Below are 25,044 nucleotides of genomic sequence, written 5' to 3' on the forward strand. Positions count from 1 at the left end.
TCTTTAAATACTTCTCTTCAAATATGGAAGACTTTAGAGAATGTAATAAACAAATATGTACACTTTAATGGTAGTATAAGAAATGTCATATAAAACATGAAAATATAGCATTTATAATCAGACAGTTTTACTTCAGACTAGTGTCAACTGTATCACTTTGATTTTGAAAAAATATTATCTCAAGTTATGTCTTTCATTTGAAAGAACGAGCTTTGCACCTATGATTTTTATACATCTCTCTATTGCTAGTCCATACAAACCATATATTCCCGATTGCTTGAATGGTTCAGGTGAAATCTAGTCAGACTTCCAGAACAGTTTGCTGCAGAATTTTATTTTTATTTTTGGATTATTTTGCACAAGGCACATTCATTTCTAGGGGCATTTTGTTTTGATTAGTGATCATTTTCCCACCAAGAGTCAATGTAATGAAAATGATTTATCTTTGTCTCAGCTTTGATTTGGTGACTCTTTAAAATTTGGTCTTTATAGTTGCGAAGCAGAATCTTGTACCCGGTTTTCTCCCAATACAATTTTGCAAAGTTTGCAATTATAAACCAGAGTTTTCCACTTCTGCACTCAGCAGCCCAAGAATTCTTCCCATTAACTTTAATGATGGAAAATCATGGGCTAGGAAGCACTGAAATAGAAAACTCTTGCTACTATGACCCTAGTAACACAATTTTCAAATATTCAGATCTCATGATTGGTTCAGTTTGCATTTAACTGACAGCTCCTTTCGGAAGGAAAGGTTATGGTATCCAAGATCCTGCAAGTTCTGGTAACTTTTTACTGTGATATAAATGGATAATTCTGTTCATATACGTAGTTGGCAGTTAGAAAATCTCATGAGAAATAGACTAAGAATCTCACAAAAGCGACCAGGAAACTGAGAAAAAAAACAATTTGAAAGACACGAGAAACTGTAATAACGGTGTGCCATTTTAATTTCTCTAATCAACCATGTGCTTAATGCATCTGTTGTAGAAAGCAAGTAACAACCAAGCACTTGCAAACAATCTTGCAGATAGATGGTTACTCACGGCCAGTTATGAGCAATTTGGAGGCCTAGTATCAGGTCACCTGCTTGTCCTTCCAGTTATAGTTGGTATTGACTAAGTGATATTCAAAAGCGGTGAACTTATCCTCAATTTAACAAAATACTTAAATAGAATGCTGCAGTTAAACTGGAACAGGTATGAATTTACTCAGATCACTATAAGGTAAAATATACCTTTTGCAAAGAGGTCACTCGTTGTTGCAATCCATCGCTCTTCCTGTGTGCCTCATCTGCCAGGCTTCTATACTTCTCAATCTGTGTCTGCTGGATGCTGGTTGTTTTCTGTAACTTGTTACGTTCTTCCTCTATCTCTTTTACTCGATTGCTCAAAGAGTTATTTTCATCATCCTATTATTTAATGAAACAATGAGATTATGAAAAATAATCTTACAAATAGTTTTGTATAAAATTAAATCTTTTCAATGGAAATGGTCACTCAACTTCACAGAATCAACATTAAGTTTCATAATGCAAAGTGAACTGAAATCCATCACCAATTAAATAATTTTAAATTAAGAAAAGGTAATGGGAATGCAGTAAACTTTCAGATGATGTCTCATATATGTACTATATATATAAAAAAAAACTTGATACAGCAATTAAGGCACAATATTAAAGTGAATCTAGTTCCATAGGTAAAGAAGTGGGTCAGGAACATAAAGCAAAGAGTAGAGTAAATGAATTAATGATACCTGGATAGTGGTCAACCTCTTTAATTTGCCATTTATATAAATGGCATAGGCACAGGAGGAATGACGTTGAAGTTTGCTAGTGATATCAAATTGGGAGTACAGTGAACAGAGGGGAAGAATGTGGGAGATTACAGCAGGGCATTGATGAGTTTGTGGAGTGACCAGATAAGTGTCAGGTGCACTTTAATGCAGAGAAACAACAAAGGAGGAGGATTTGTGAAATGTTACAATTCTTAAAGTTGGGAAACAGATAGCTGAGGTGCAGGTACATCTGTAAAAGTAGTGCAGGTAGAATAGGCCATTTAAGAAAAACAAGGAACTGGTGTTCAATTTATACAACACACCGGTACGCAGTTGGAGTATTACATGTAGTTCTCAGCATCCTGTTAAAGATGGATATTATGCACTAGAAAGCATATGGAGAAGATTCATTGAAATTGTATAAAGAGAGTTTATATTTATGAAGGAAATGCATGAAAAATTGGGATTTTTTCATTCAAAAGTGAAGGTTAATGGAGACTTCAAATAAGTTTCAACTACTGAAAGGTTTTGAGAGCAAAAAGTAAAAATATGTATCTCATGTTTGTGAACACTGAGCTTAAACTAAGGATAATAACTGGAAGAACAAAGAGGGACATTAGAAAATAAATTCACGCAGCCTTAGGACATGGCATGTTGTGCAATAAGTAGCTATTGAGACCAACATTGTGTCATCATTTAAATCTGAATTGTATGCATGTTTGAAAAAGAAAAATATAAGATATATAGAATGGGCAAAGAACTAACATTACAGTTGTGATGAGTTCCAGCTAAAGAGCCAACTCTGGCACAGGTGTATTAAAGCAAAAGGCTCCCTTCCATCTGCACTTTCTATCATGCTCCAACCCCCACCAAAATGTAGGAATCTCTAATGATGAACCATTCAAGGAGTTTCTTTTATTGTTGGCTAAGTGGCCTAATCTAAGTTTTTAAACTTAAATTATTGTAAGGTTCATCTTGACAAATTGTCCATATTGATGGAAGGATGCGCAGGGGATTCAAAAATTAAAGGGGATAATTGAGACAGAAAAAAAAAAAATTTAGGCATGACAATTCCATAGAAAGGGTAATAGATCTGTGGAATAAACGAACATGGAAAATCACCGAAGCCAAGTTGATTTAAAAGGCAACTCAATGCATTTCTACAGAAGTGAAGGTTACACTCATATGGAAATAGTGATATTGTTGGAAAAAGTAGCAAAACATTGAGAACCTTATGTCATAGCATGGCCATACCATACTCCATTTTCCAGATAGTAACACTATCTCACAGAATCACAGATTTGTTACAGCGCAGAATGAGGCCATTCAGCCCCTCATGTCTGCAGCGGCTCTCCAAATGAGCATTTCACCTAGTGCCATTCTCCTGTCTTCTCCCTATGACCCTGCAGATTGTTTCTTTTTAAGTAATCATCTAAGTTCCTCTTGAATGCCTCAATTGAACCTGCTTCCACCACACTCCAAGGGCAGAATTTTCCCCCCGTCGGGTGGGGGGGGGGGACGCTTAGGAGCGGGCGTGTGGAGGCGTGCCTCCGATCAGCGCCCCGAGTCGGGGCCGCGCCGCCATTTTACATGGGCGGGCCAATTAAGGCCCGCCCAGCATGATGTCCGCAAGGAAGCGCTATGCGCTCCCTATGCGGGTGGGGGGGGATTCCCTGAGCCAAGAGTGTGCTTTTTCACACATGCGCACGGAAGAGCGCATTCATCTCCCTAAGGCTAAGTGCTGCCTCAGGGAGATCGGCTCCTGTGTGAAAAGATGTTAAAAACAGAACAAATAAATTCCCCTGACATGTCCCCTCATGTGACACTGTCACATGAATTGGGACATGTCCATCACTTTCATTGACACTTTTATTAAAAATGTTAAAACCTACATGAAACCTCATCCTGCCCATGGATGAGGTTTCATGCTTTTTCTGAAGACCGCCAGGGTTTTGGCCTGTCCGCCAACCTTAAGGTTGGACGGGCAGGTCCATTAATCACTTTAACTACTTTGTCAATGGCCTCAATTGGCCATTGACAGGTCGGCAGGCGCACAGCTGATTCTACTGAGCCCCCGGCGACCTGAAAATTGAAATGAGGCGGGGTGGCGTCAGGAGTTCCGCCCTATGTCATCCCGCGTCATCTTACGGCTGCGCCCCCTGCTCGCCAACCGGGAAGTCCTGGCCTAGGACAGTATATGCCAGACTCTAACAACTCAATGTGAAAATTCTCATATCGCTTTTGCTTCTTTTGCATATTATTTTAATCCTTTGCCCTCTTGTTCTCGATCCTTTTATAGTTTCCCCCTGTCCACTCTGTCCAGGCCCTTCATGATTTTGAATACTTCTATCAAATCTCCTCTCAGCCCTCTCCTCTCCAAGGATCCAAGGAAAAATGTGTCCCAACTTCAGCAATCTATTTTCATAACTGAAGGTTTTCATCCCTGGAATCATTCTCGCAAACCTCTTCTGCACTGTTTCCAATGCCTTTGCGTCCCTCCAAAAATGCAGCGGCCAGCTGAGGTCCAATTAGTGTTCGTACAAGTTCAACATAACGTCCTTAGTCTTGTACTCTGTGCCCCTATTAATAAAGCCTAGGATACTGTATGCTTTATTAACTGTTCTCTCAACCTATCCTGCCATTTTTAATGATTTATGTACATATACACTCAGGTCCCTCTGCTCCTGCACCCCCTAAAGAGTAGTACCCTTTGTTTTATACTGTCTGTCCATGTTCTTCCTACCAAAATGTATCACCTCACACTTGTCCGTGTTGAACTTCATCTGCCACCTATCCACCCATTCCACCAACCTGTCTGTGTCCTTTTGGAGTCCTACACACCTCCTCACAATTTACAATGCTTGCAAGTTTTGTACTGTCCGCAAAGTTTGAAATTGTTTCCTGTACATCTAGATCATTAATATATATCAGGAAAAGCGAGGGTCTCAATAACAACCGCTGGGGAGCTCCACTGCAAACCTTCCTCCAACCCAAGAAACATCCATTCACCATTATTCTCTACTTCCTGTCACTCAGCCAATTTTATATCCATGTTTCTATCTTAACCCAAGGTCTCATTAACTACTTTACTATGCTTTCCAAATGATTACACTTGCTTACAGGTACATTGAACCTGGAATATTTGTAGTGAGTATCTAGCTGCCAATACCATGTATCAGTTAAGAAGCAACAACAACCACAGATTGTTGTATCTTCCGCTTGATGTCTAACGTTTAACCATCTCCTGGTAATTGAGAAATTATGTACTGCTCTTACTCATCCTGGCTTAGACCCTCACCAGTCCACCGTGCATCTTCTTCTCTCCTTCCCAAACCAACAACTCCAAGTTGCTTGTTGAGTTCCTTACCCAAGGGCAGTATCCATTCTGCAACATTTTCCTTACTTTTTGCTCATGCCCAGGCTAAGGTTTAGGTTTAACTCAAGTTAACCCTTAGGACAAAGAAGGCTGAGTGGTGACTTGATTGAGGTGTACAAAATTATGAGGGGAATAGATAGAGTGGACAGGATAAAATTGTTTCCCTTGATGGAGAATTCTAGAACCAGGGGACATTGATTCAAGATAAGTGGTAGAAGGTGTAAGGGGGACATGAGGAAGAACTTTTTTACGCAGAGGGTAGTGGGTGTCTGGAATTCGCTGCCCAAGTTGGTGGTAGAGGCAGAAACTTTAAACTCTTTTAAAAAGTATCTGGATCTGCACCTAAAGTGCTGTAAGCTGCAGGGCTTTGGGTCGGGTGCAGGAAGGTGGGGTTAGAAAGGGCACCTGGGTGTCCTCGGGCTCGAATGGACAAGATGGGCCAAATGGCCTCCTTCTGTGCTGTAAATTTTCTATGGTTCTAATATTAGTGTACACAAAAATGACTGGAGAAATATTGCTAAATATCAGATATGTTGGGTGTACCTAATTCTTGCAAGAATCACAAGATACATCCTACGTTGGAAATGTAGGCTGGAATTTTCCAGCCCCTCACACCGGCGGAATCTTCCGGTCTTGCCAATGTGAACGGAGATTTCAATGGCTTGTCGGCCCCACTGTGGGGGGACCTGCCACAAGAGGAGTGGGGGCTGGAAAATTCTGGCTGTAGTTTCTTTTAAAAGTATGAGTGATATGACTGGGTCCACTTGAGAATGTTGACATTATGATGATCAAGTAACATGGGGAGGACAGCAATGATATTGGTCATGGCAGAGAGAGATAGAATGTTTAGTTATTTATATTGATAAACAGACTTGGCAACTTTTGCAAAATGAATCTAAGAAAGAACATCAAGCACTGTGCGGGGAAAGGATGTCTTGGGCAAGAGAAACTGGCCCATGCAAACAAACACTGACTGTTAAAAATAAAAAAGTCAGCTGGGGCAAATGTGTAAAGAATTAGCCCTGATCCAGATAATATCTAACATATGTGGAATATTTTCCATATTCGCAGATGTTTTATATCAATGTATTTACAGTGACCTGTGTTGCTAAGATCAAAATGGCAACCTCAGAAAAACTTTAATTTCAGGTTTTTATTTGTAATTTAAAGATCATTTTTACAAGAGATTGTTTAAAATCTATTGATAAGTCAGGTGTAACATTATAAAACTGTTTCTATTTACAACTATCTTCAGCATATATCTTACTCTGGCATTCACCCAGCACAACCCATTTTAATTGGTTGTACATTCAAGGGTAACAAATGTTCTTGCTTAATTATTAACCCATAAAAGAACTTTTAACTACCCAAGCTTATTTCTTATGAGGAGAGATTGTGTCTAAGGAGGTTTTTATAATAAATACACTCTAGTATGTAGTGTCACAGGTACTCTCACAAACTGAGAACTTATTTTCCATATTTGTAAGCTTAAGTCCCATTAAAATATTTGTGGAATAACAATGTTGACCACATATGAGGGTGATAAAATTGTTTTATTTACTGTTGATAATTAAATATATATTTTCTAAAGAATGGAAAAATAATGTGGTCCTCAAGGGGCTGAGGTTAAGCCAAGAAAGGATACATTTTTTAGTAACTGGGTGCCATTATTTATAGGTAAGAATTCCACTGGCTCAGCAACCTCTGGCCATGATTGTGTCCAACTATTCAAATTTTTTAGTATCTTAGGCAAAATAACCTAAAATGAAATGGAAAGTTATGCATGCTATAGCTTTAAAAGAGAAGAACACCTCAGGAAAACTATAGCAGATATTTTATACTATTAAGAACTTAAATGAAGTTTTGCAAGACTGTAACATCAGTCTCTACAGACTCTCGTCGTTAGATTTCTCATCTAGGTAAAACATACTTAGCTTACATATCGTCAGCTGACTTCCAGTTGTGTAAGTGGGGATCAGAATTTCTTCCACTTCTGGCCCTGAGCAACTCCAAGTCTCACTACCATCAGTTGGCATTCAATCTACCTACTTTTTAGAATTTCCAAACTACATTGAGCCAAACACCTTCTCAAGAGTGGCGCTGTTGGCTGATGTTGCAAACATCCTAGCATCTGATGAAGGAGCAAAATTCCTACATCCCGTGGACAGAAAAGATCACAGAGCATTATTCAAAGAAGAGCTGGGGCATTCTCTTGCTCTCCTGGCCCGTATTTATGCTTCTATAACCATCACTAAAAAACAAATTATTTGATCATTAATTTTACTGTTTGTTTAACCTATTTGTGCGCAAGTTGGCTGCTGCCATATTTCCCTACATGACATCAGTGTTTAAGTTTGAAAAGTACTTTATTGGATGCGAAGCACTTTGGGGCAACTCAAGGTCACGAAAGATGCTGTATAAATGCAATATTTGCATAGGTCTGGAAGCAGGTTGTTGCTCATCCAAAATAGGTTTGTGGCTAGTAACAATTGTAGCAAAAAAATGGCGTGGAGAGAGGGAAGTGTTACATATCTTATCTAAAACGCACAAAAAACAGCAGTAACAGGTCCTTTTAAGCAAAATAAACCACCTCAATTGTGTCCATCATAATTTATGCTCAACCTTCTCTGCTACTCAATGTTTTATTTTGTGCACACCATCATTGATGTAGGTGCCCTGAGAGGAAAGTAACAATCCAAATTCAGTATTCTGTTTATCATGATTATCTTCAGTGTTAGCTGAAAAGGATTTATACCTGAAAACTTTAAGCTTTTATATCAGAGATCATTTCTGAAAGGCATCGCCACAGACAGGGCTATGATATCAGTGCCATTTCTACAACTTGCCTACCTCACTGGCAAGGCTCCAAACCAGAACCTCACTGCACAAAATTACCAATAGTTTTCAGAAATGTTTATATATAGTTCAACAGTCTTGTGAATCTTTTACCCTCTATTTACTGAATTGTGGGATATATCTTCCTATTTCACCCCTTCCCTCCTATTTTTTAAATCACAAAATAAGTTGTTTATTCTTAAATAGCAGCTCACAATTACTTAATATCACCTATTCAGCGTATACTTAATACTCGACAGTGATATTATTAGTATTTGATTATGACATTTAGCAAATATTTTCCATTTGGATAACATCCAAACAGCTGATGGTAAATATTTCTGATACTCTGAAATTACATTTCAAACCTCACCTTCTTGTTGTATTCATGAGCTAGTCTATCCAGTTCCTCCTGCATTACTCGTAGTTTTGCTTTCAGAAATCGTATCTGGGCCTCTGTGAATTCAGATTAAGGAATACATTTTCATATCTTTTTCTGTAATTAATTTAATTAAACAGAATTCAAAAAAAACCCAAAGCTTTCAAAGCAAGATATCCTTTATAGCACACCGACTATTAACGCTACTTTAAAGGGTTACCTTTCAAAAGAAATATCAGATTATCAACTATCAAGTCCACAAATTAGAATAGTAAGTGGATTTTTCCTTCATTCAGTTAGATGTGTATGAGCTTTGCAACTAGAAAAGTGAGATATCCATACATATTGCCCTTCTCCACCTCTAATGCATCAATTCTGTTGTTATTCTCCCACCATCAGCTATCTACCATACATGCAAAAATATTTCAACAGATTTTGAGAAACAAACACATTAGCACTAAAGAAGGTGCAAATGATGTCAGAACTGAAAGGTCATGAACTATTGAACAGCTGGGCCTCTACTTTCTTGAAAATCGAAGACTGAGGGGTGACGAAATTAAGGTCTTCAAGATTATCAAATGGTTTGATAGGTAGATGTCGAGAAGATCTTTCCACTTCTGGGTGAGACCAGAACTAGAAGCCATAAATATAAAATGATCACCACTAAATCCAAAAGGAAATTCAAAATAAACTTCTATATCCAAAGAGTGGTTAGAATGTGCAACTAGTTCCCAGAGGGCATAGTTGAGGGACCATTACTGAGTGGGGAACCTGATTCCGCAATTTGCATGCTTTGTGATTGCTCTTTCACAGAGCAAACAGCCTGCCTCCAGATTCCCTGCCAAAAAGAAAGAGGGTGGGATGATGCACCAACTACAGCAATAAAGGATCCCTCTTTATTTAAAGGGTCCCTGGCAGTGGATCAAAATGACAGCCTGTTCCCCAACTTTCCCAGCCAGTTTGCTCCCACACTCGTCTTCAATGGTCTGGGAAAATTCTGCTCCGTGTCTCTGATTTGCCATGTAGCAAGTTCTTCAGTTCAGTCATGATAGAAGAGGAATAAGGATGAGTGGTTGGGATCCCAATGTAAAGTCTAATAGGTAGTCTAACTACAAGTTGTTACTAATAGCTGCCCTAGAAGCAGGATGTGAAAGCCTCCCTAAGATCCACATCTCATTTAAATCAAAGGAAGGAATATCTTAATTCCCCTTGAGCAGAACCACCCACTTTACAAAATAAGCCTGCAGATACCTCAGAACACTTTCCAACATTGATATTTCAAAGTAACCGAGGCATTCCAGAGGTGATGGGGTTTTATATGTGGCAAAGGATGGAACAAATATTGCAGTTAGAAATGCAGACCTACAAGCACCATTTCATCAAAAAAAAAGGGGGGGGGGGTGGGGGAGAGCATTTTCCAGCTCAACCCAGGTATCAGCAGAGCTCCTCTGAACAAAGATGAACCCAAAATTCCACAGACATAGAATATACAAGAAAACAGGAAGGGCTAGAATAGACATACTCACAAAAGACCATTTTCCAGTGATATGAGTCTTCCAGCATAGTTTGCTAGGTAAATGCAGCACGTGGTGTATCAATGAACCAAACAAAAATCATAATGGGCAAAGTTTCTGCTTTGGGCACACTTGGTGATTCTGGCCATTTTGAAAAGTAATTTTTTCCCCCAAGTTTCCACCCAAACTCCAGATGATTTTGGGATAGAATAGTGAGTTACTTTGTTTTTTTTTTGAACTTTCAAAATGTACCTAATGGTGTCCTTGCACCTAAATTAATTCCAGCTTAATTTTTGCGGTCTCCTTGAAGGCCTGGGAACCAGTGCAATTAGCAGAAATTTCCAATGGTGATTAATTTATCCTACGGCCTAACCATTTTTGCAGCTTACTTCTTGCATGATGTTTTTAAACCTCATGCAAAACTTTGGAGAAACCCAAGTTGTGCCGAATGTCATTTGCGCTTAAAATTCAACTATCTCTTGCATTGTGCCACAAAATCCAGCACGTTTGAGCAAAAACTCCAGGCCTACCTCATCTCTTAAAGACCCTGGCTTTCACTCCTGTATGGTTTCTTCTATGGGATGTGAGCATCACAGACAAGGCCAGCATTTACTGCCCATCCCTATTTGCTCTTGAGAAATTAGTGGTGAGCCACCTTTTGATCTGCTGAGCCCATGTGGGTGTAGGTACACCCACAGTGCTGTTAGGAAGGGGGTTCCAGGATTTTAACTCAGCGACTGTGAACAAATGGTGATACAGTTCCAAGACAGGAATGGTGTGTGACTTGGGGGGGGCCTTACAGGTGGTGGCACCTACAGGTGGTGGACTTCCCATGCATCGGCTGCTCTTGTTCTTCTAGGTGGTAGAGGTCTCAAGTTTGGAAGGTGCTGTTGAAGGAGCTTTGGTGAGTTGCTGCATTAATATATATCAAGTAAAGCAGTGTTTTTATCGTCAATTAAATTCCTCATGGTTTAATCAGCAATGGACATGTCACTCATGCATTCGCTTTGAATATTTACATCTTAGTGTTTTAAATTTTATGTAGATGGTGCAGACTGCAGCAACAGTGTGGCGGTGGTTGAGGAAGTGAACGTTTAAAGTGATGGATGGGTGCCGATCAAGTGGGCTGCTTTATCCTGGCTGGTGTCAAGCATGTTGAGAGCTGTTTGGAGCTGCACACATCAAGACAAGTAGGGAGTATTCCATCACACTCCTGACTCATGAATGGTGGTTTTGTAGATGGTGGGCAGTCTTTGAGAAGTCAGGAGGTAAGTTACTTGCTGCAGCATTACCAGCTTCTGACCTGCTTTTGTAGCAACAGTATTTGTATGAAATATGCCTAATTCACAGGTATGCATGGCTGTTCAGTACCTTGTGAGGGGCAAATCTTCAACTGTGCACCTAGACAGTCACGTCCTCACCCTTTTCCAGAAAAGATTACTGAATACCAATCAGGAAATGGGAATCTTTGGTGTTTGTTCTTTCTCTAATCCAGGATAATGAAGCCAATTACTGCCTTGACTAGATCATTACAAAACAAATATAAAGACAGTGTTGTACACGTAAAATTGAAAACACAACATATAAAAAGTTTAAACAAATGCATGAATGACATGTGCATTGCTGATTAAGCCATTATGAATTTAATTGACAATAAAAACACTGCTTTTCTTGATATATATATATATATATATATATAGACTTTGACGATTGTACAGCGCATAATTTCAAAATTTATAGATGATACCAAACTTGGAAGTATCCTGAATCGTGAGCAGGAGACTGATAGACTTCAAGAGGACATAGACAGGCTGGTGCAATGGGCTGAGGCGTGGCAGATAAAATTTAACGCAGGTAAGTAGGAAGTAATACATTTTGGTCAGAAGAATGAGGAGAGGGAAAATAAAATAAAGGTACAATTCTAAAGGGGCACAGGGACAGACAGACCTGAGGTTATCTGTGTACAAATCAATGAAGATGGCTGGGCAGATTGAGAAAGTGCTGATAAAAATATGCAGGATCTTGACCTTAGAAGCATAGAGTACATAAGCAAAGAAACTATTACGAACCTTTATAAATCACTGGTTTGGCCGCAACTGGAATATTGTATCCAATTATGAGCACGATTTATGAAGGATGTGAAGGCTCAAGAGGGTTCAGATTTACAAGAATGGTTCCAGAGACTTAATTTATGAGAATAGATTGGAAAAGCTGGGGTGGTTCTCCTTAAAGAGAAGGTTGGGCACAGATTTCATTGAGGTGTTCAAAATCACAAGGGGGTCTGGAGAGAGTAGATAGAGAGTAACTGTTCCTATTGGCAGAAGAGTCAAGAATCAGTGGACACATATAAAATGATTGGCAAAAAAACGAAAGGCGACATGAGGAAAAAGGTTTTTACAGTGCAAGGTGTTGTGATCTGGAATGCACTTTCTGAAAGGGTGATGGAGGAAGTTTCAATTAGGGCTTTCAAAAAAGAACTGAATAAGCAACTGAAGGGAAAAAAAATGCAGAGCTTCAGGGAAAGAGCAGGATAGTGGGACTAGCTAAACTGTTCTTGCAAGTAGCTGCCACCAATTTGATGGGCCAAAAGCCCTCCCTCTGTGCTGTAGCCATTCTATGATAAAAGGTCATTCTTTCCCACACATTTCAATGAGTATTTTAAATGTTTTTTTAAACCATTGAAAAAGTTTGTTCATTGCATTTGATCTTCATGTCATTTCATTCTAATTTCAAAATGTTGTTACTCCAACGTACAAAGTATTGCTGTTGTAATGTTTCTCGGTTGTTTATATACTTCCCTCCCTTGTTTATTTGAGAGTTACATTATAGGAATTTGTTGTACATTATTTTAATTTTAAAACTGTCAGCAGGTAGATTTCAGTCGACTCACATATGCAAGTTGGTTGTCCAAATATGTTAATTCTGTATCACTGATAGAGACTGCATCTGAATCCATTCCCATTGAAACAGAATACTCACAATGTTGACTCTGAAACATTAAAGCTGCTGCCTGTCTCCTCATCCTCAAGTGGTCAAACTGCCCCCCAACTAAGGTTTCAAGTGGTAGCAAAAGTCTGGTTTTCACATGCATATGTTTGGAACCAGAACTGATGTTTCCATACAAACAAATGTCTTGCTGTAACATGAACCTCAGATTATGCACAGATTGCAGCTTTTGTTCAAGCATTGTGTGCAGCCTGCAAGGATATACCAGCTGGCAGTACATCAAACAAAGAGCAGTAAATCTGGGTCTGATGTTACAGATAGAAGATGACACTAATAATCCACCAGCCTTATCCAAAGCTATTTGGTTCCACAACTACACATATTGCACCTCCTGCAAGACAGCCAAGGTTTTGATCTCCTTCTCATCTTGCAGGACAAGCCATCGCCCACATGAATTGTTATGATAAATCAGAAAGGAAATTAACAAGTGAGCACATGGTGGAATGCAAAATCTTTCCGCCTCTGCATTTTTGGCTATAGGTTATTTTTCCATAACACTAGTCTGGAACAAAGATTCCTGGTTTATACTGGTCTCTTTTTCCACTGTTTATAGATTTATTATAACCTTTATCATAATCAAAAGAGATTCATAATGAAATAATTTTAGTAATATTCTTACAAACCAATCAAGTTTTATGTGACTATGAAAGATAGTTTAAAATAATTTGAGTCAATTTAGTTAAGCAGTTTGAATTAATCTATCACTACAAATATGCCATCTTAGAACTGGTTTGTGTCTACATTTCTTTATAGAAATGTTGACCATGAGAATTCAACCTTTTGCTTACCAGGTAACTGAAGTGAAATAAGAGTTTTAATGATAACTGACAGTAGCTTCAATTCTAATAATGAACCAGCCATTTCCGATATCTTATCTGGTGAAAGCCTAACAATTCAGCCACATAGAATTTCATGACTCCATCATCCCCTTCATCACTTATGCTTTGCTGGAGAGCTAACTGTTACGCTGCAGCTCACAGGCTCAATGGTAATGAAACTCGAGGACCAATATCACGTGCACCTCAGACCACATCATTCAGGCACAGTGATCCCTCTCATTTTTGGGTGCACCAGAATTTCTAGGCCTAAGTGTCTGAGCTATTGACATTAGGAAAGTTCCTGGACTGTGTTGAGTTGGCTGGTCTCAACAAGGCAACAGTGGGGAACTGGGAACTGAACTCAGTATTCTTGAGACAAAAACAGAAAATGCTGTAATAACTCAGGATCTGTGGAGAGAGAAACAGAGTTGACATTTCGAGTCTGTATGACTTCTTCAGGGTGAAGAGAAGCAGAAATGTGATGAAATTTATACTGTTTGGGGTGGGGGTAGGGGGTGGCCGGCGGGAGGGGTGTGGATTGTTGGAGCAGGTGAAGCTGGATAGAAGGTGGGGACAAAGGAGAGATTGACAAAGATGTCATGAACATAAGTTCAAAGGGATGTTAATGGTAACCGTAAGGGCTAAAAAATAGACGTTGATAGTGGCAAAGGTAAGAAAGCAGAAAATGATAACAGCAGAAGGGTAAGCATTCTGAAAAGAACAGCATGAACAAGTAATAGATGGCCCTTGTGGGGGTGGGTGGGGGGAGGGCGGTGGTGGGGGAAAAAAGGATCCAAAATGGGATGAAAAGGGGGGATAAAAAAAGGGATACAGCAATGAATAGATGAATAAAAATAAATTACAAATAGTTTAAAATATAAAAATAAGTGGATAAAAAAGTTAAAATGAATTTTGTAAAAAGGGATAAAAAAAAAGGGGGTGGAAGGTAGAGGAGAGAGTTCATGATCTGAAGTTGTTGAACTCAATGTTAAGTCCGGAAGGCTGTAAAGTGCCTAACTGGAAGATGAGGTGCTGTTCCTCCAGTTTGCGTTGGGCTTCACTGGAACGTTGCAGCAGGCTAAGGACAGATGTGTGGGCATGAGAGCAGGATGGTATTGAAATGGCAAGCAACAGAAAGGTCTGGGTCATGCCGTGGGAAGGACATGACGTGTTGGGGGTGATGGAGGAATGGATCAGGTTGTCCCAGAGGGAACGGTCCCTACGGAATGCTGACAAGGGGTTGAGGGGAAGATGTGTTTGGTGATGGCATTATGCTGAAGTTAGCAGAAATGGCAGAGGATGATCCTTTGAATGCGGAGGCTGGTGGGGTGATAAGTGAGGACAAGGGGGACCCTTACCCTCTTCATCGTCCAAGGGCCCAAGCGCAGCTTTCAGATGAAGCAGTGCTTCACTTGCACCTCCTTCAATTTGGTCTACTGCGTTCACTGTACCCAATGTGGTCTCCTCTACATTGGAGACACCAAACACAGACTGGGTGACCACTTTGCAGAACACCTTCGGTCTGTCCGCAAGCATGACCTGGACCTTCCTGTCGCTTGCCATTTCAACACACCATTCTGCTCTCAGGCCCACATGTCCGCCCTTGGCCTGTTGCAATGATCCAGTGAAGCCCAACGCAAACTGGAGGAACAGCACCTCATCTTCCGATTAGGCACTTTACAGCCTTCTGGACTTAACACTAAGTTCAACAACTTCAGTCCATGAACTCTCTCCTCTTATCTTTACCCCCTTTTTTAATCCCTTTTTTCAAAATTCATTATTTTTTATCCACTTATTTTTTAAATTTTAAAAATTTTTTTATTCTTTTATTCATTGCTTATCCCTTTTTTATCCCCCAACTTTTTATCCCATTTTCAATCCTTTTTTCCCCACCACCACCCCACCCCCACAAGGGCCATCTATTACTTGATCATGTTGTACTCTTCAGAGATCTTACCCTTGTTCTGCTATAATCCCATTCTGCTTTCTTACCTTTGCCACTATCAGCATCTTTTTTAACCCTTACCATTACCACTGACACTCCCTTTGTCCTTTTGTTCATGACATCTTTGTCAATCTCTCCTTTTCCACCACCTATTGCTGGCCTTCTATCCAGCTTCACCTGCTCCACCTCCCACCTTAAACAGTATAAATTTAATCACATTTCTACTTCCCTTTAGCTCTGAAGAAGAGTCATACAGACTCAAAACATCAACACTGTTGCTCCCTCCAAAAAAGCTGTCAGGCTTGCAGAGCTTTTCCAGTATTTTCTGCTTTTGTTTCAGATTTCCAGCATCCGCAGTATTTTGCCTTTATCTCAGTATTCATTTGTTTTTATTCATTCAGGGGATGTGGGCTTCGTTGGCTGGGCCAGCATTTATTGCCTATCCCTAGTTGCCTCTGAGGTGGTGGTGGTGAGCTGCCATCTTTAACTGCTGCAATCCATATGGTGTAGGTACACCCACAGTGCTGTTAGGAAGGGAGTTCCAGGTTTTTGACCCAGCGACAGTGAAGGAACGACGATATATTTCCAAGTCAAGATGATGAGTGACTGGGAGGGAAACTTCCAGGTGGTGGTGTTCCCATCTATCTGCTGCCCTTGTCCTTCTAGATGGTAGGTTTGGAAGGTGCTGTCGAAGGAGCCTTGGTGAATTCCTGCAGTGCATCTTGTAGATGGTACACACTGTTACTACTGTGCGTCAGTGGTGGAGGGAGTGAATCTTTGTGTATGTGGTGCCAATCAAACGGGCTGCTTTATCCGGGATGGTGTCAAGCTTCTTGAGTGTTGTGGGAGCTGCACTCATCCAGGCAAGTGGGGCGTATTCCATCACATCCTGACTTGTTCCTTGTAGATGGTGGACAGGCTTTGGGGAGTCAGGTGGTGAGTTACTCGTCGCACAATTCCTAGCCTCTGACCTGCTCTCGTAACCACAGTATTTATATGGCTACTGGAGTACATTCTGTGCCCTTGCCACCCTCCGTGCTTCCTCCATAGTGGTGTTCAACATGGAGGAGCACTGATTCATCAGTTGAAGGAGAGTGGTAGGTGGTAATCAGAAGGAGGTTTCCTTGCCCATGTTTGACCTGATGCCATGAGACTTCATGGGGTCCACAGTCGTTGCTGGGGAGACCCAGGGCAACTTCCTCCCGACTGTATATTACTGTGCCACCATCTCTGCTGGGTCTGTCCTGCCAGTGGGACAGGACATACCCAGGGATGGTGATGGTGGTGTCTGGGACATTATCTGTAAGGTATGATTCCGTGAGGATGACCATGTCAGGCTGTTGCTTGACTCGGCTGTGAGACATTCCTGAGTTTGGTTGGGGTAAAATAAACAAATTGTAAGGACATCCGCAGAGGGCAGGATCAAGCTTGGCTGTGATGGTCACATAGCACACCAACACTCAGGTGAAATATTAGAGGGTAGGCAATGCTTGTGGAGTCATAAATAAGTCAATGCCATTATGAGAGGAGGAAGAAGAGACAAAGAATGGAAGAGGAATTTGGCAGAAAAAGGGAAAAAATAACCAATTCAGTGCTCCTGTTCTAAAATCTTGAACAATTATTAAAACTCTGTTTTAGGTGTTCCAATTATTTAACATGCACTTGCTTTAGGAAAAATAACTATTTTACTGATCTTCAGTGGCTTACTGCAAAGAACAAGCAGGCTATCATCTACATTTGCTCCAGTGCTTGTAAGAACATGGTTATTTTAATACTTTCTGTTGCCTCACATGTTCCTTTTCTTGTTATATATGTGAACAGTTGCAATGATGCTGTGGACCCTAAAATGCTTTTCTGAAATAACCTACTAGTGATGAACATTATAATGACGGTTTGATTTTTGTTTGGACAAGCTTGCATATGAAAGGCTTCTGCACTGGCTGGTGACTTGAAACTTCTTTTTATAACCATTTTGGTAAATGGCCTGTTTTCATAGTAAGGTTACGGAAGCGAGGGTTAGAATAAAATGAAGTTTTAGAATTGACCGCATTGAACACCAGAACAGCCTCATAGCTGCTGTATATTTCTAAACTATTTAATTTGCAATATCTGTTTTCCCAAGCTGCCCAATAAGGAGCTGCAAAACAAAAACAATCTCTCGTTCTTTCTCACTTCAGATTAATGTTGGTGATGTTCAATTATAAAATTAATTAGCCCAAATCTTCAATCATTTAATTGAACCTGATTGAATGTAGAAATAAAGCTTCTGTGGTTTCTTAAATCCATGAAATGTGACCCAATTTCTATGACATTATCTGAAACCCGAAACTTAGAATGCAAATCTGGTGGTGCAATTTTATCATAATTCATCCACTCAGTTTTAGTAACTACTTGAAGTGTTTTTGATAAGTTTACTCTACTGAAAGTTGTTTTTTTTTAAAGAATAATGAAGCTTTTTGACAACTGAATTGCCTAATGCAGAGAAATAGCAACGCAATGCATTCAAACTCACCTGTGCCCATTTCATTGCCTATGCTGGGCATTACCTCATTTTCCACATCTGCAGGAGAGCCATCCTCCAGTTGACCTTCAATTTTACTAATTGTCTTTTCAAGGGAGAAATTTGAAAAGTCCTCTGGAACTGCAACATCATCAGCTACATGTAATTCAATAGTTTTGTGTTTAGCACTAAAAATTAAAAGAATGAAATGTTTTAGTATTTAATTTTCTATCTCCAGTTCAGAATATGATTTTGCTCTTCTGGAATTAACATATTTAACACTGGGGAGGAGGAACCCTTTACTTGTTGACATGCTGGGAGCGGTGGGCCATAGGGAACATTAGAAGACTAGGGGCTGAATCTTCCGGTCGGTGTGGGCAGGGATGGGCTCGACACGCCAATGCGTAAAATGACGCACGATGACGTCGGGCATGCATCCTGACGTCATCGTGTGTCATCTCGATATTTCATTCAGCAGGCGCGCGCCAAAGGTGGCTGCACGCCCCCCCAAATTGTCAACAGCCTACTAAGGCCATGAAGGAAGTAATTAAAATAGTTCAGAACGCTGCCATCCAACCTTAAGGTTGGCGGGCAGGCGAAAAGCCCAAGTAGCCGTCACATTTTTCAGGAAACCTCATCCACGGGCGGGATGAGGTTTCCTGAAGCTTTTATAAAACAAATACACAAATTTTCCCATCTTTACAAACATGTCCCAACTTGTGATACAGTCACCTGAGGGTACATGTTCGAATAGATTTTTAAATCTATTCTTTATTAATACTCATAATGATTCAATCTCCCTGAGGCAGTTATGTGCCTCAGGGAGGTTACTGCGCTCCTTTGCGCACATGTGCGAAAGACTGCAGGCCTCGGTTCTCCCTCCTGCACCCACAGGAAGCGCTAAGTGCTACCGGCTGCATGTTACACTGGGCAGGCCTTAATTGGCTGGCCTGCCTAAAATGTTGGCGCACAGCCGATCACGGGTGGCAATCGGCTCCCCGCCCACCCCCACCAGCCATAGGAAAAATCCCAAGCCTAGGAATAGGAGCAGCAGCAGACCATTTGGGCCCTCGAGCCTGCTCCATCATTCAGTAAGATCATAGCTGATCTGACTGAGGCCTTAACTCCATTTTCCTGTGTGTCTCTCATAACCGTTGGCTCCTTTGTAGGTCAAAAATCTGTCTAACTCAGCCTTGAGGGGGCGACACAGAAAACCTGAAAGTCAGGAACTCCACAATATGCAATTTCTGGCTGAAAGTCAGCCTCATTGACTTGGCTTCCAGTCTGGCCTGGAGCACTTCAGAGAAGGTTGTTGGACCAAATAAGTCCCATCCACAACCCTGCAAGGTCCAATCCCCGATCTTGGGAGGGAGGGGATTGATCACCTGATGATAAAGGAACTGCGGGGCTGGAAGGAAACCCTGCTTCTCCGAGCCCACATAGAGTGCTGTGAAGGCACTTGCTTTCTCTCAAGGCTGTCCTCGCCTTGTTAGCTGTAAAATCCAGCCAACCACATAGTTAAACTGCAAAGCAGGTTAAATCTGAAGCTTTCAGTCTCATTAGCACATTTAAAATGCCAACCTATATCCTGGAGCCTGCTTAGCTGCCCACCCCTTGTCCCGCCTCAGTAAAACCCAGAAGTCAGTGTGTTGCAGCCGCTTTCCTGATGCACTCGAAGTTTTTTCTCATTTAATCCCAACCCTCACACAATCCTACCCACTCACCCATGTTAAAATTCCCACTACGTCTCTCCAAAATATAAATGGTTAAGGAAAAATCAAGTACAATGGGTTGAAGGGCCGAAGGGCTTTTTTCTGTGCTGTAGACCTCTATGACTCTATACAAGAGCAGTGAAGAAATATTCATCTGGGTAAAATGTTAAACGTTTAGCAAATATTGCACCATAGAACTTAGTGGCTTAATTACTATAATTATGTACAATAGAATAAGTATAAAACATATACAAATCTCAGTCTAAGAATATAATCCATAATCCAGTTGTATACAGTGTTTTAGCATCAAATTGTAACATATCCAGTTTGAATTTATGGAGTGAAATCAAATGAAAATCAGAAGTATTTTCACTTATTTCAAAAATTCATAATCTCAGTAAAACATTTGGCTTTTCGGACATGTGAATGTGCTTTTGACAAATTAACCTAATTGTCATTTGATTCACCAAATGCCATTTCGGCTTCCCAAATTCGATCTACCCTTTTCCAAGAAAGGCTGACTTTACAAGATCAAAAATAGCTGAAAAAACTCAGCAGGTTTGACAGCATCTGCGGAGAGGAATACAGTTAACATTTCGAGTCCATATGACTCTTCATCAGAAGTATGGTTCTGTTGAAGAGTCATATGGACTCGAAATGTTAACTGTATTCCTCTCCGCAGATGCTGTCAGACCTGCTGAGTTTTTCCAGCTATTTTTGTATTTGTTTCAGATTTCCAGCATCCGCAGTATTTTGCTTTTATTTTGACTTTACAAGATGTCTGTTAAGGGCTGTGGGACAACCGCCAACAAAATAGTATTTGGGCTGGAGACCAGCCATAAATTGCTATAAATGGAAAATGCACACAGCAATCCAGAGTTTAGTGTAATGACTATGCTGTTATAGTATGCATTAAACTGTTAAGCCTTCGTATAGGTCAACAGTAATTAAACTATGGTCCATGGACTATAAGTAGCTCACGTCTTTTCTATTAGCCTGCAAAGCCATGGTAGTGTCCCTAGTTTTACAATCTCTTGCAACCCTCTGTCCATTCATTATCCTGTTTTAGCCAAAGTTTCCCTCCTATTAAATACTCAGCAGTCTGAAGAGATTGTTTGAAATATCACTAAGTAAATTTAAAGAAAAATCTGTTGTCCACATATGCATTGAATTATTTTTATGCCGCTGGCATCAGGTGTTTGAATCTAGCAGGATTGAACTGGTTCTCTTTGCTGTTTCTCATTGATGGATTTAAGATTTATCCACCAATGAAGGAGCAGCAGTGTGGGATCAGACCTTTCTAAATTATCAGCTGCACTAAAGTGAACCAAGCAAAGCCAGGGACGTGTAAAAAACTGTACAGTGCAAGAACATGCCCTAAGGTTTCCCAGGTTGCTAACTAAAAAGTAAGAGATGCTAAGTTAATCTTTAATTGTTGTTTGGCAAAATCTTGCATTGGACTCATGATTCTTAGCAATTCCTCAAATTACTGTACCTATCACGTAGGCAGTGCTCTTACCTGACCAGAGCTGTACAAAAGTGTCCCAATGAAAGCCACATATGTAATTTTACTCCTCCCTGATTGGACATTGCTTAGCATCTCCCCCAGCAACTAGATGAGACTGGGAATTCACAGGAATTGGTAATCAATTCCATGCCCCATTACTGTGCAGTTTCTGTAAGTGATCCAATATGTCACAGTACCCTTAATGTGACTTTTTTTGAGAAGAACTATTGTGCAATTATTTTCAATGTTAAAGTGGCTAAATGAGCATGCTACTTGTATCTAAATTGTTACACAAGTTAAACACATTTTTACTTTTATCTCTAGATTAAAATTGTCACAAAGTTCCAATCTTACTGCTCTCCTCACAAAAATGTTTTACATTTTATAGCACATAAATGATCTAACAATGCATCTATTTATACTGAAACTTTACTGAAAGAAGTGTAAAGAATTAGTACCGTAATCACAATAGCACACACATTGTAAAGCAAAAATCTATCAAGCAGAAAAAGTAGTTATTTATAAAATGCTGAATTTTAACTTAAACAGTCATATTTAAGAACATATCCAAAAGTACTGTACAATTGGACTGCACAGGAGGGCATAGAAATGAATAAATATCAAATTTAATTTTTGCCTTCACTCTGATGATACATTTCTAACTTAACCTATTTTACTTGCTTAAATGCAAAACACTTAAAGTATTCACCTCCAAGCCCAGTGCACTAATGTACCAGCATACTCCATCACAGCGAGGTAGGATGTAGATTTGAACTAACAATTTCATCCTTGGTGAATTCCTGCTCTCAGTCAGGTTAACAGCAGAGAAAAAGTCAGATTGAAAATGGGTCTGCTGTTTTTACATATTTCTTAGTGAATGGTTTTTTTTATATATATATATAATTGATTAAATGGTTTCGGCAAACATCTGCTCTAGGTATGGCCATATATGGATGCATCTAAAGAAGCGAATAAATGTAACAAACTGGAGAATAAATAGCACAAAAGCAAAGGATCATTGTAGGAACACAATTAGGAAATCATATCAGTGTATACTAGTCAAGATTACCTACTGGCATGATAATCTATATCAATATGACAATCTATTATGTGTCAAAATAATTCAAAAAATAAGGAACAGTCAGCAAAATCCCCAAGACATTATGGAAGACATCGCTATCACACATTTTATGGCTCCTATACTGTCAACCCTTCTATAACAAAACTACAGTAAGGTGAGGACCATGTTCTATATTTCTGAAAAGGTTAATCGGGGATGAGAAACTTGAGTTATGAAGATAGATTGGAGAGGTTGGGACTGTTCTCCTTGGTGAGAAGGATAAGAGGAGATTTGATAGCGGTATTCAAAATCATGAGGGACTGGATAGAGTAGATAGGGAGGAACTTTTCCCGCTTGTCAAGGGATCAAGAACGAGAGAGCACAGATTTAAAGTGACTTGCAAAAGAGCAAACGTGTTATGAGAAAAAAAAATTCACACAGCAAGTGGTTTGAGTCTGGAATGCACTGACTGGAAGTATGGTGCAGACAGGTTCATTCAAGGCATTCAAGAGAGCAACAGATGATTATTTGAATAGAAACAATGTGTATGGGGAAAAAGCAGGAGAATGGCACTAAGTCATGATGCTCTTTTGGAGAGCTGGTGCAAACACGATGGGCAGAATGGCCTCCTTCTGCACCGTAACAATTCTGTGATTCTGTGAAAAAAAATAAAAAATTGTCTTTTGAATCATAGCCTTTAATCCCCACAACTTTCAGCCACTTCTTCCCTTTCCATCCTGCACTTCTGTTCAATGCAGGTAGCACAGAACAGTCCATAAGTGAAATAAAAATATATTTTTAGTATCATTGCAGTACAAAATGTGCTTAACACATGTTAATATTAATATGCAGTGCACAAATTATAATTTGTTTACTGGGTTTTACAAATACTGAATAGTAAATTAGATTTATGGTATTGAGATAGTGAAAACTTTACCTTGTCAATTTCTTTCCCTTATTTGCTGAATTTGGTCTGCTTCGCTGTGTGTTTTTCAATCCAGCCTTATTTTTGTTCCAAAGCACACAAAGTAAAAAACGACAATTAGTCTCATCAAACGGTTGACCGTTTCTTATTTTTTTGGGTTATTTTGACACATAATAGATTGTCATATTGATATAGATTATCATGCCAGTAGGTAAACAGTTGGTACATTACAAGTTTCTTCTTTTTTTTGGCTATTTTATTTGCTTGTGAGATGTGAGTGTCACTCAGCATTTGTTGCCTATTCCTATTTGGCTTCGAGATGGTGATGGTGAACCACATTCTTGAACTGCTGCATTAACTCACTCACTCACTTTTCCAGAACCGCTTCATCCAATTTGGGGTCCGACAGGCAATGGGCGCTAGGCAGAGTACACCCAGGATGGGACGCCAGTCCATCACAGGGAACACGTTCACACGCACACACACAGACACACACATTGGGCGACAATTTACCATAGCCAATCCACCCGTCTTTGGACAGTGGGAGGAAACCGGTGCACTTGGCAGAAACCCACACAGACACAGGGAGAACTTCACACAGACAGACACCCGAGGTCAGGATTGAACCCAAGTCCTTGGAGTTGTGCGACAGCAGCATTAACCGCTGCGCCACCGTGCCACCCCCAACACATTTACATCCTTCCTTAAATAAGGAGACTAATACTGCACACAGTACTCCAGATGTAGTCTCACCAATGTTCTGTATAACTGAAGCATAATTCCCTACATTTGTATTAAATTCCCTTCACAACAAATGAGAACATTCTATTAGCTTTCCTAATTACTTGCTGTACCTGCATTCTAACTTTTTATACTTATGCACTAGGACATCCCTCTGCATCTCAGAGCTCTGCAATCTCTCACCATTTAGATAATATGCTTTTTTATTCTTCCTGCCAAAATGGACAATTTCACATTTTCTCACATTATACTCCATTTGCCAGATCTTTGCCCACTCAATTAACCTATCTATAACCATTTGTAGTCTCTTTATATCCTTTTCATAACTTACTTTCCTACCTATCTTTGTGTCATCAACAAATTTAACAACCATACCTTCGGTCCCTTGATCCAAGTCATTTATATAAATTGTAAAAATTTGAGGCCCCAGCACTAATCCCTGTGGCACACCACTCGCTACATCTCGCCAACCAGAAAATAACCCTTTAGCGCCTACCCGCTACTTTTTTTTTCTCTTCCCCCACGGTCCCTCATTTAATGGCATCTACCCTCCCCAACCTTGCCTCAGAGCCCCCCCCCTTCCCCTCTGCTTGCAATCCGCCTTTATTCACCTTTGGTCTGGAGTCCCACAATGATTCTGGACCTCTGGTGGGGGCATTGCTGCCAGCTGCCACTGCTGACTGGCCTCTGCTTGGTCAGCAGCTTTTTAAAAAACTCTTTCATTGGATGTGGACATTGCTGGCAAGGCCAGCATTTGTTGCCCATCCCTAATTACCTTTGAATTGAGTGGCTTGCTAGGCCATTTCAGAGGACAGCTAAGACTCAACCACATTGCTGTGGGTCTGGAGTCACGTTTGGCCAGAGCAGATAAGGATGGCAGATTTCTTTCCCTATAGGACAATAGTGAAGTCAATGGGCTTTTACAACAATCAATGATAGTTTCATGGTCACGA

At 40.1% G+C, this 25,044-nt stretch overlaps 1 protein-coding gene across 2 annotated transcripts in view; it reads right to left on the reverse strand.

Moving 5' to 3' along the window:
• tex9 (testis expressed 9) overlaps positions 1-25,044 on the reverse strand; it is a 49,460-nt gene that overhangs the window by 9,335 nt on the left and 15,081 nt on the right. Inside the window, exons 6-9 of one of the 2 annotated variants that reach the window (XM_078530339.1) lie at positions 23,363-23,427; positions 18,159-18,334; positions 8,358-8,440; positions 1,235-1,408 (exon numbers count right to left, since the gene is read on the reverse strand). In XM_078530339.1, coding sequence (XP_078386465.1) covers positions 1,235-1,408; positions 8,358-8,440; positions 18,159-18,334; positions 23,363-23,427 — 498 coding nt within the window. Of the gene's footprint in view, positions 1-1,234; positions 1,409-8,357; positions 8,441-11,248; positions 11,438-18,158; positions 18,335-23,362; positions 23,428-25,044 lie in introns of those variants that run through there. The other variant, XM_078530340.1, reaches the window with a different exon arrangement.

The sequence above is a fragment of the Cetorhinus maximus genome, chromosome 26, assembly GCF_964194155.1.
Source record: "Cetorhinus maximus chromosome 26, sCetMax3.hap1.1, whole genome shotgun sequence".
NCBI classification, from domain to species: Eukaryota; Metazoa; Chordata; class Chondrichthyes; order Lamniformes; family Cetorhinidae; genus Cetorhinus; species Cetorhinus maximus.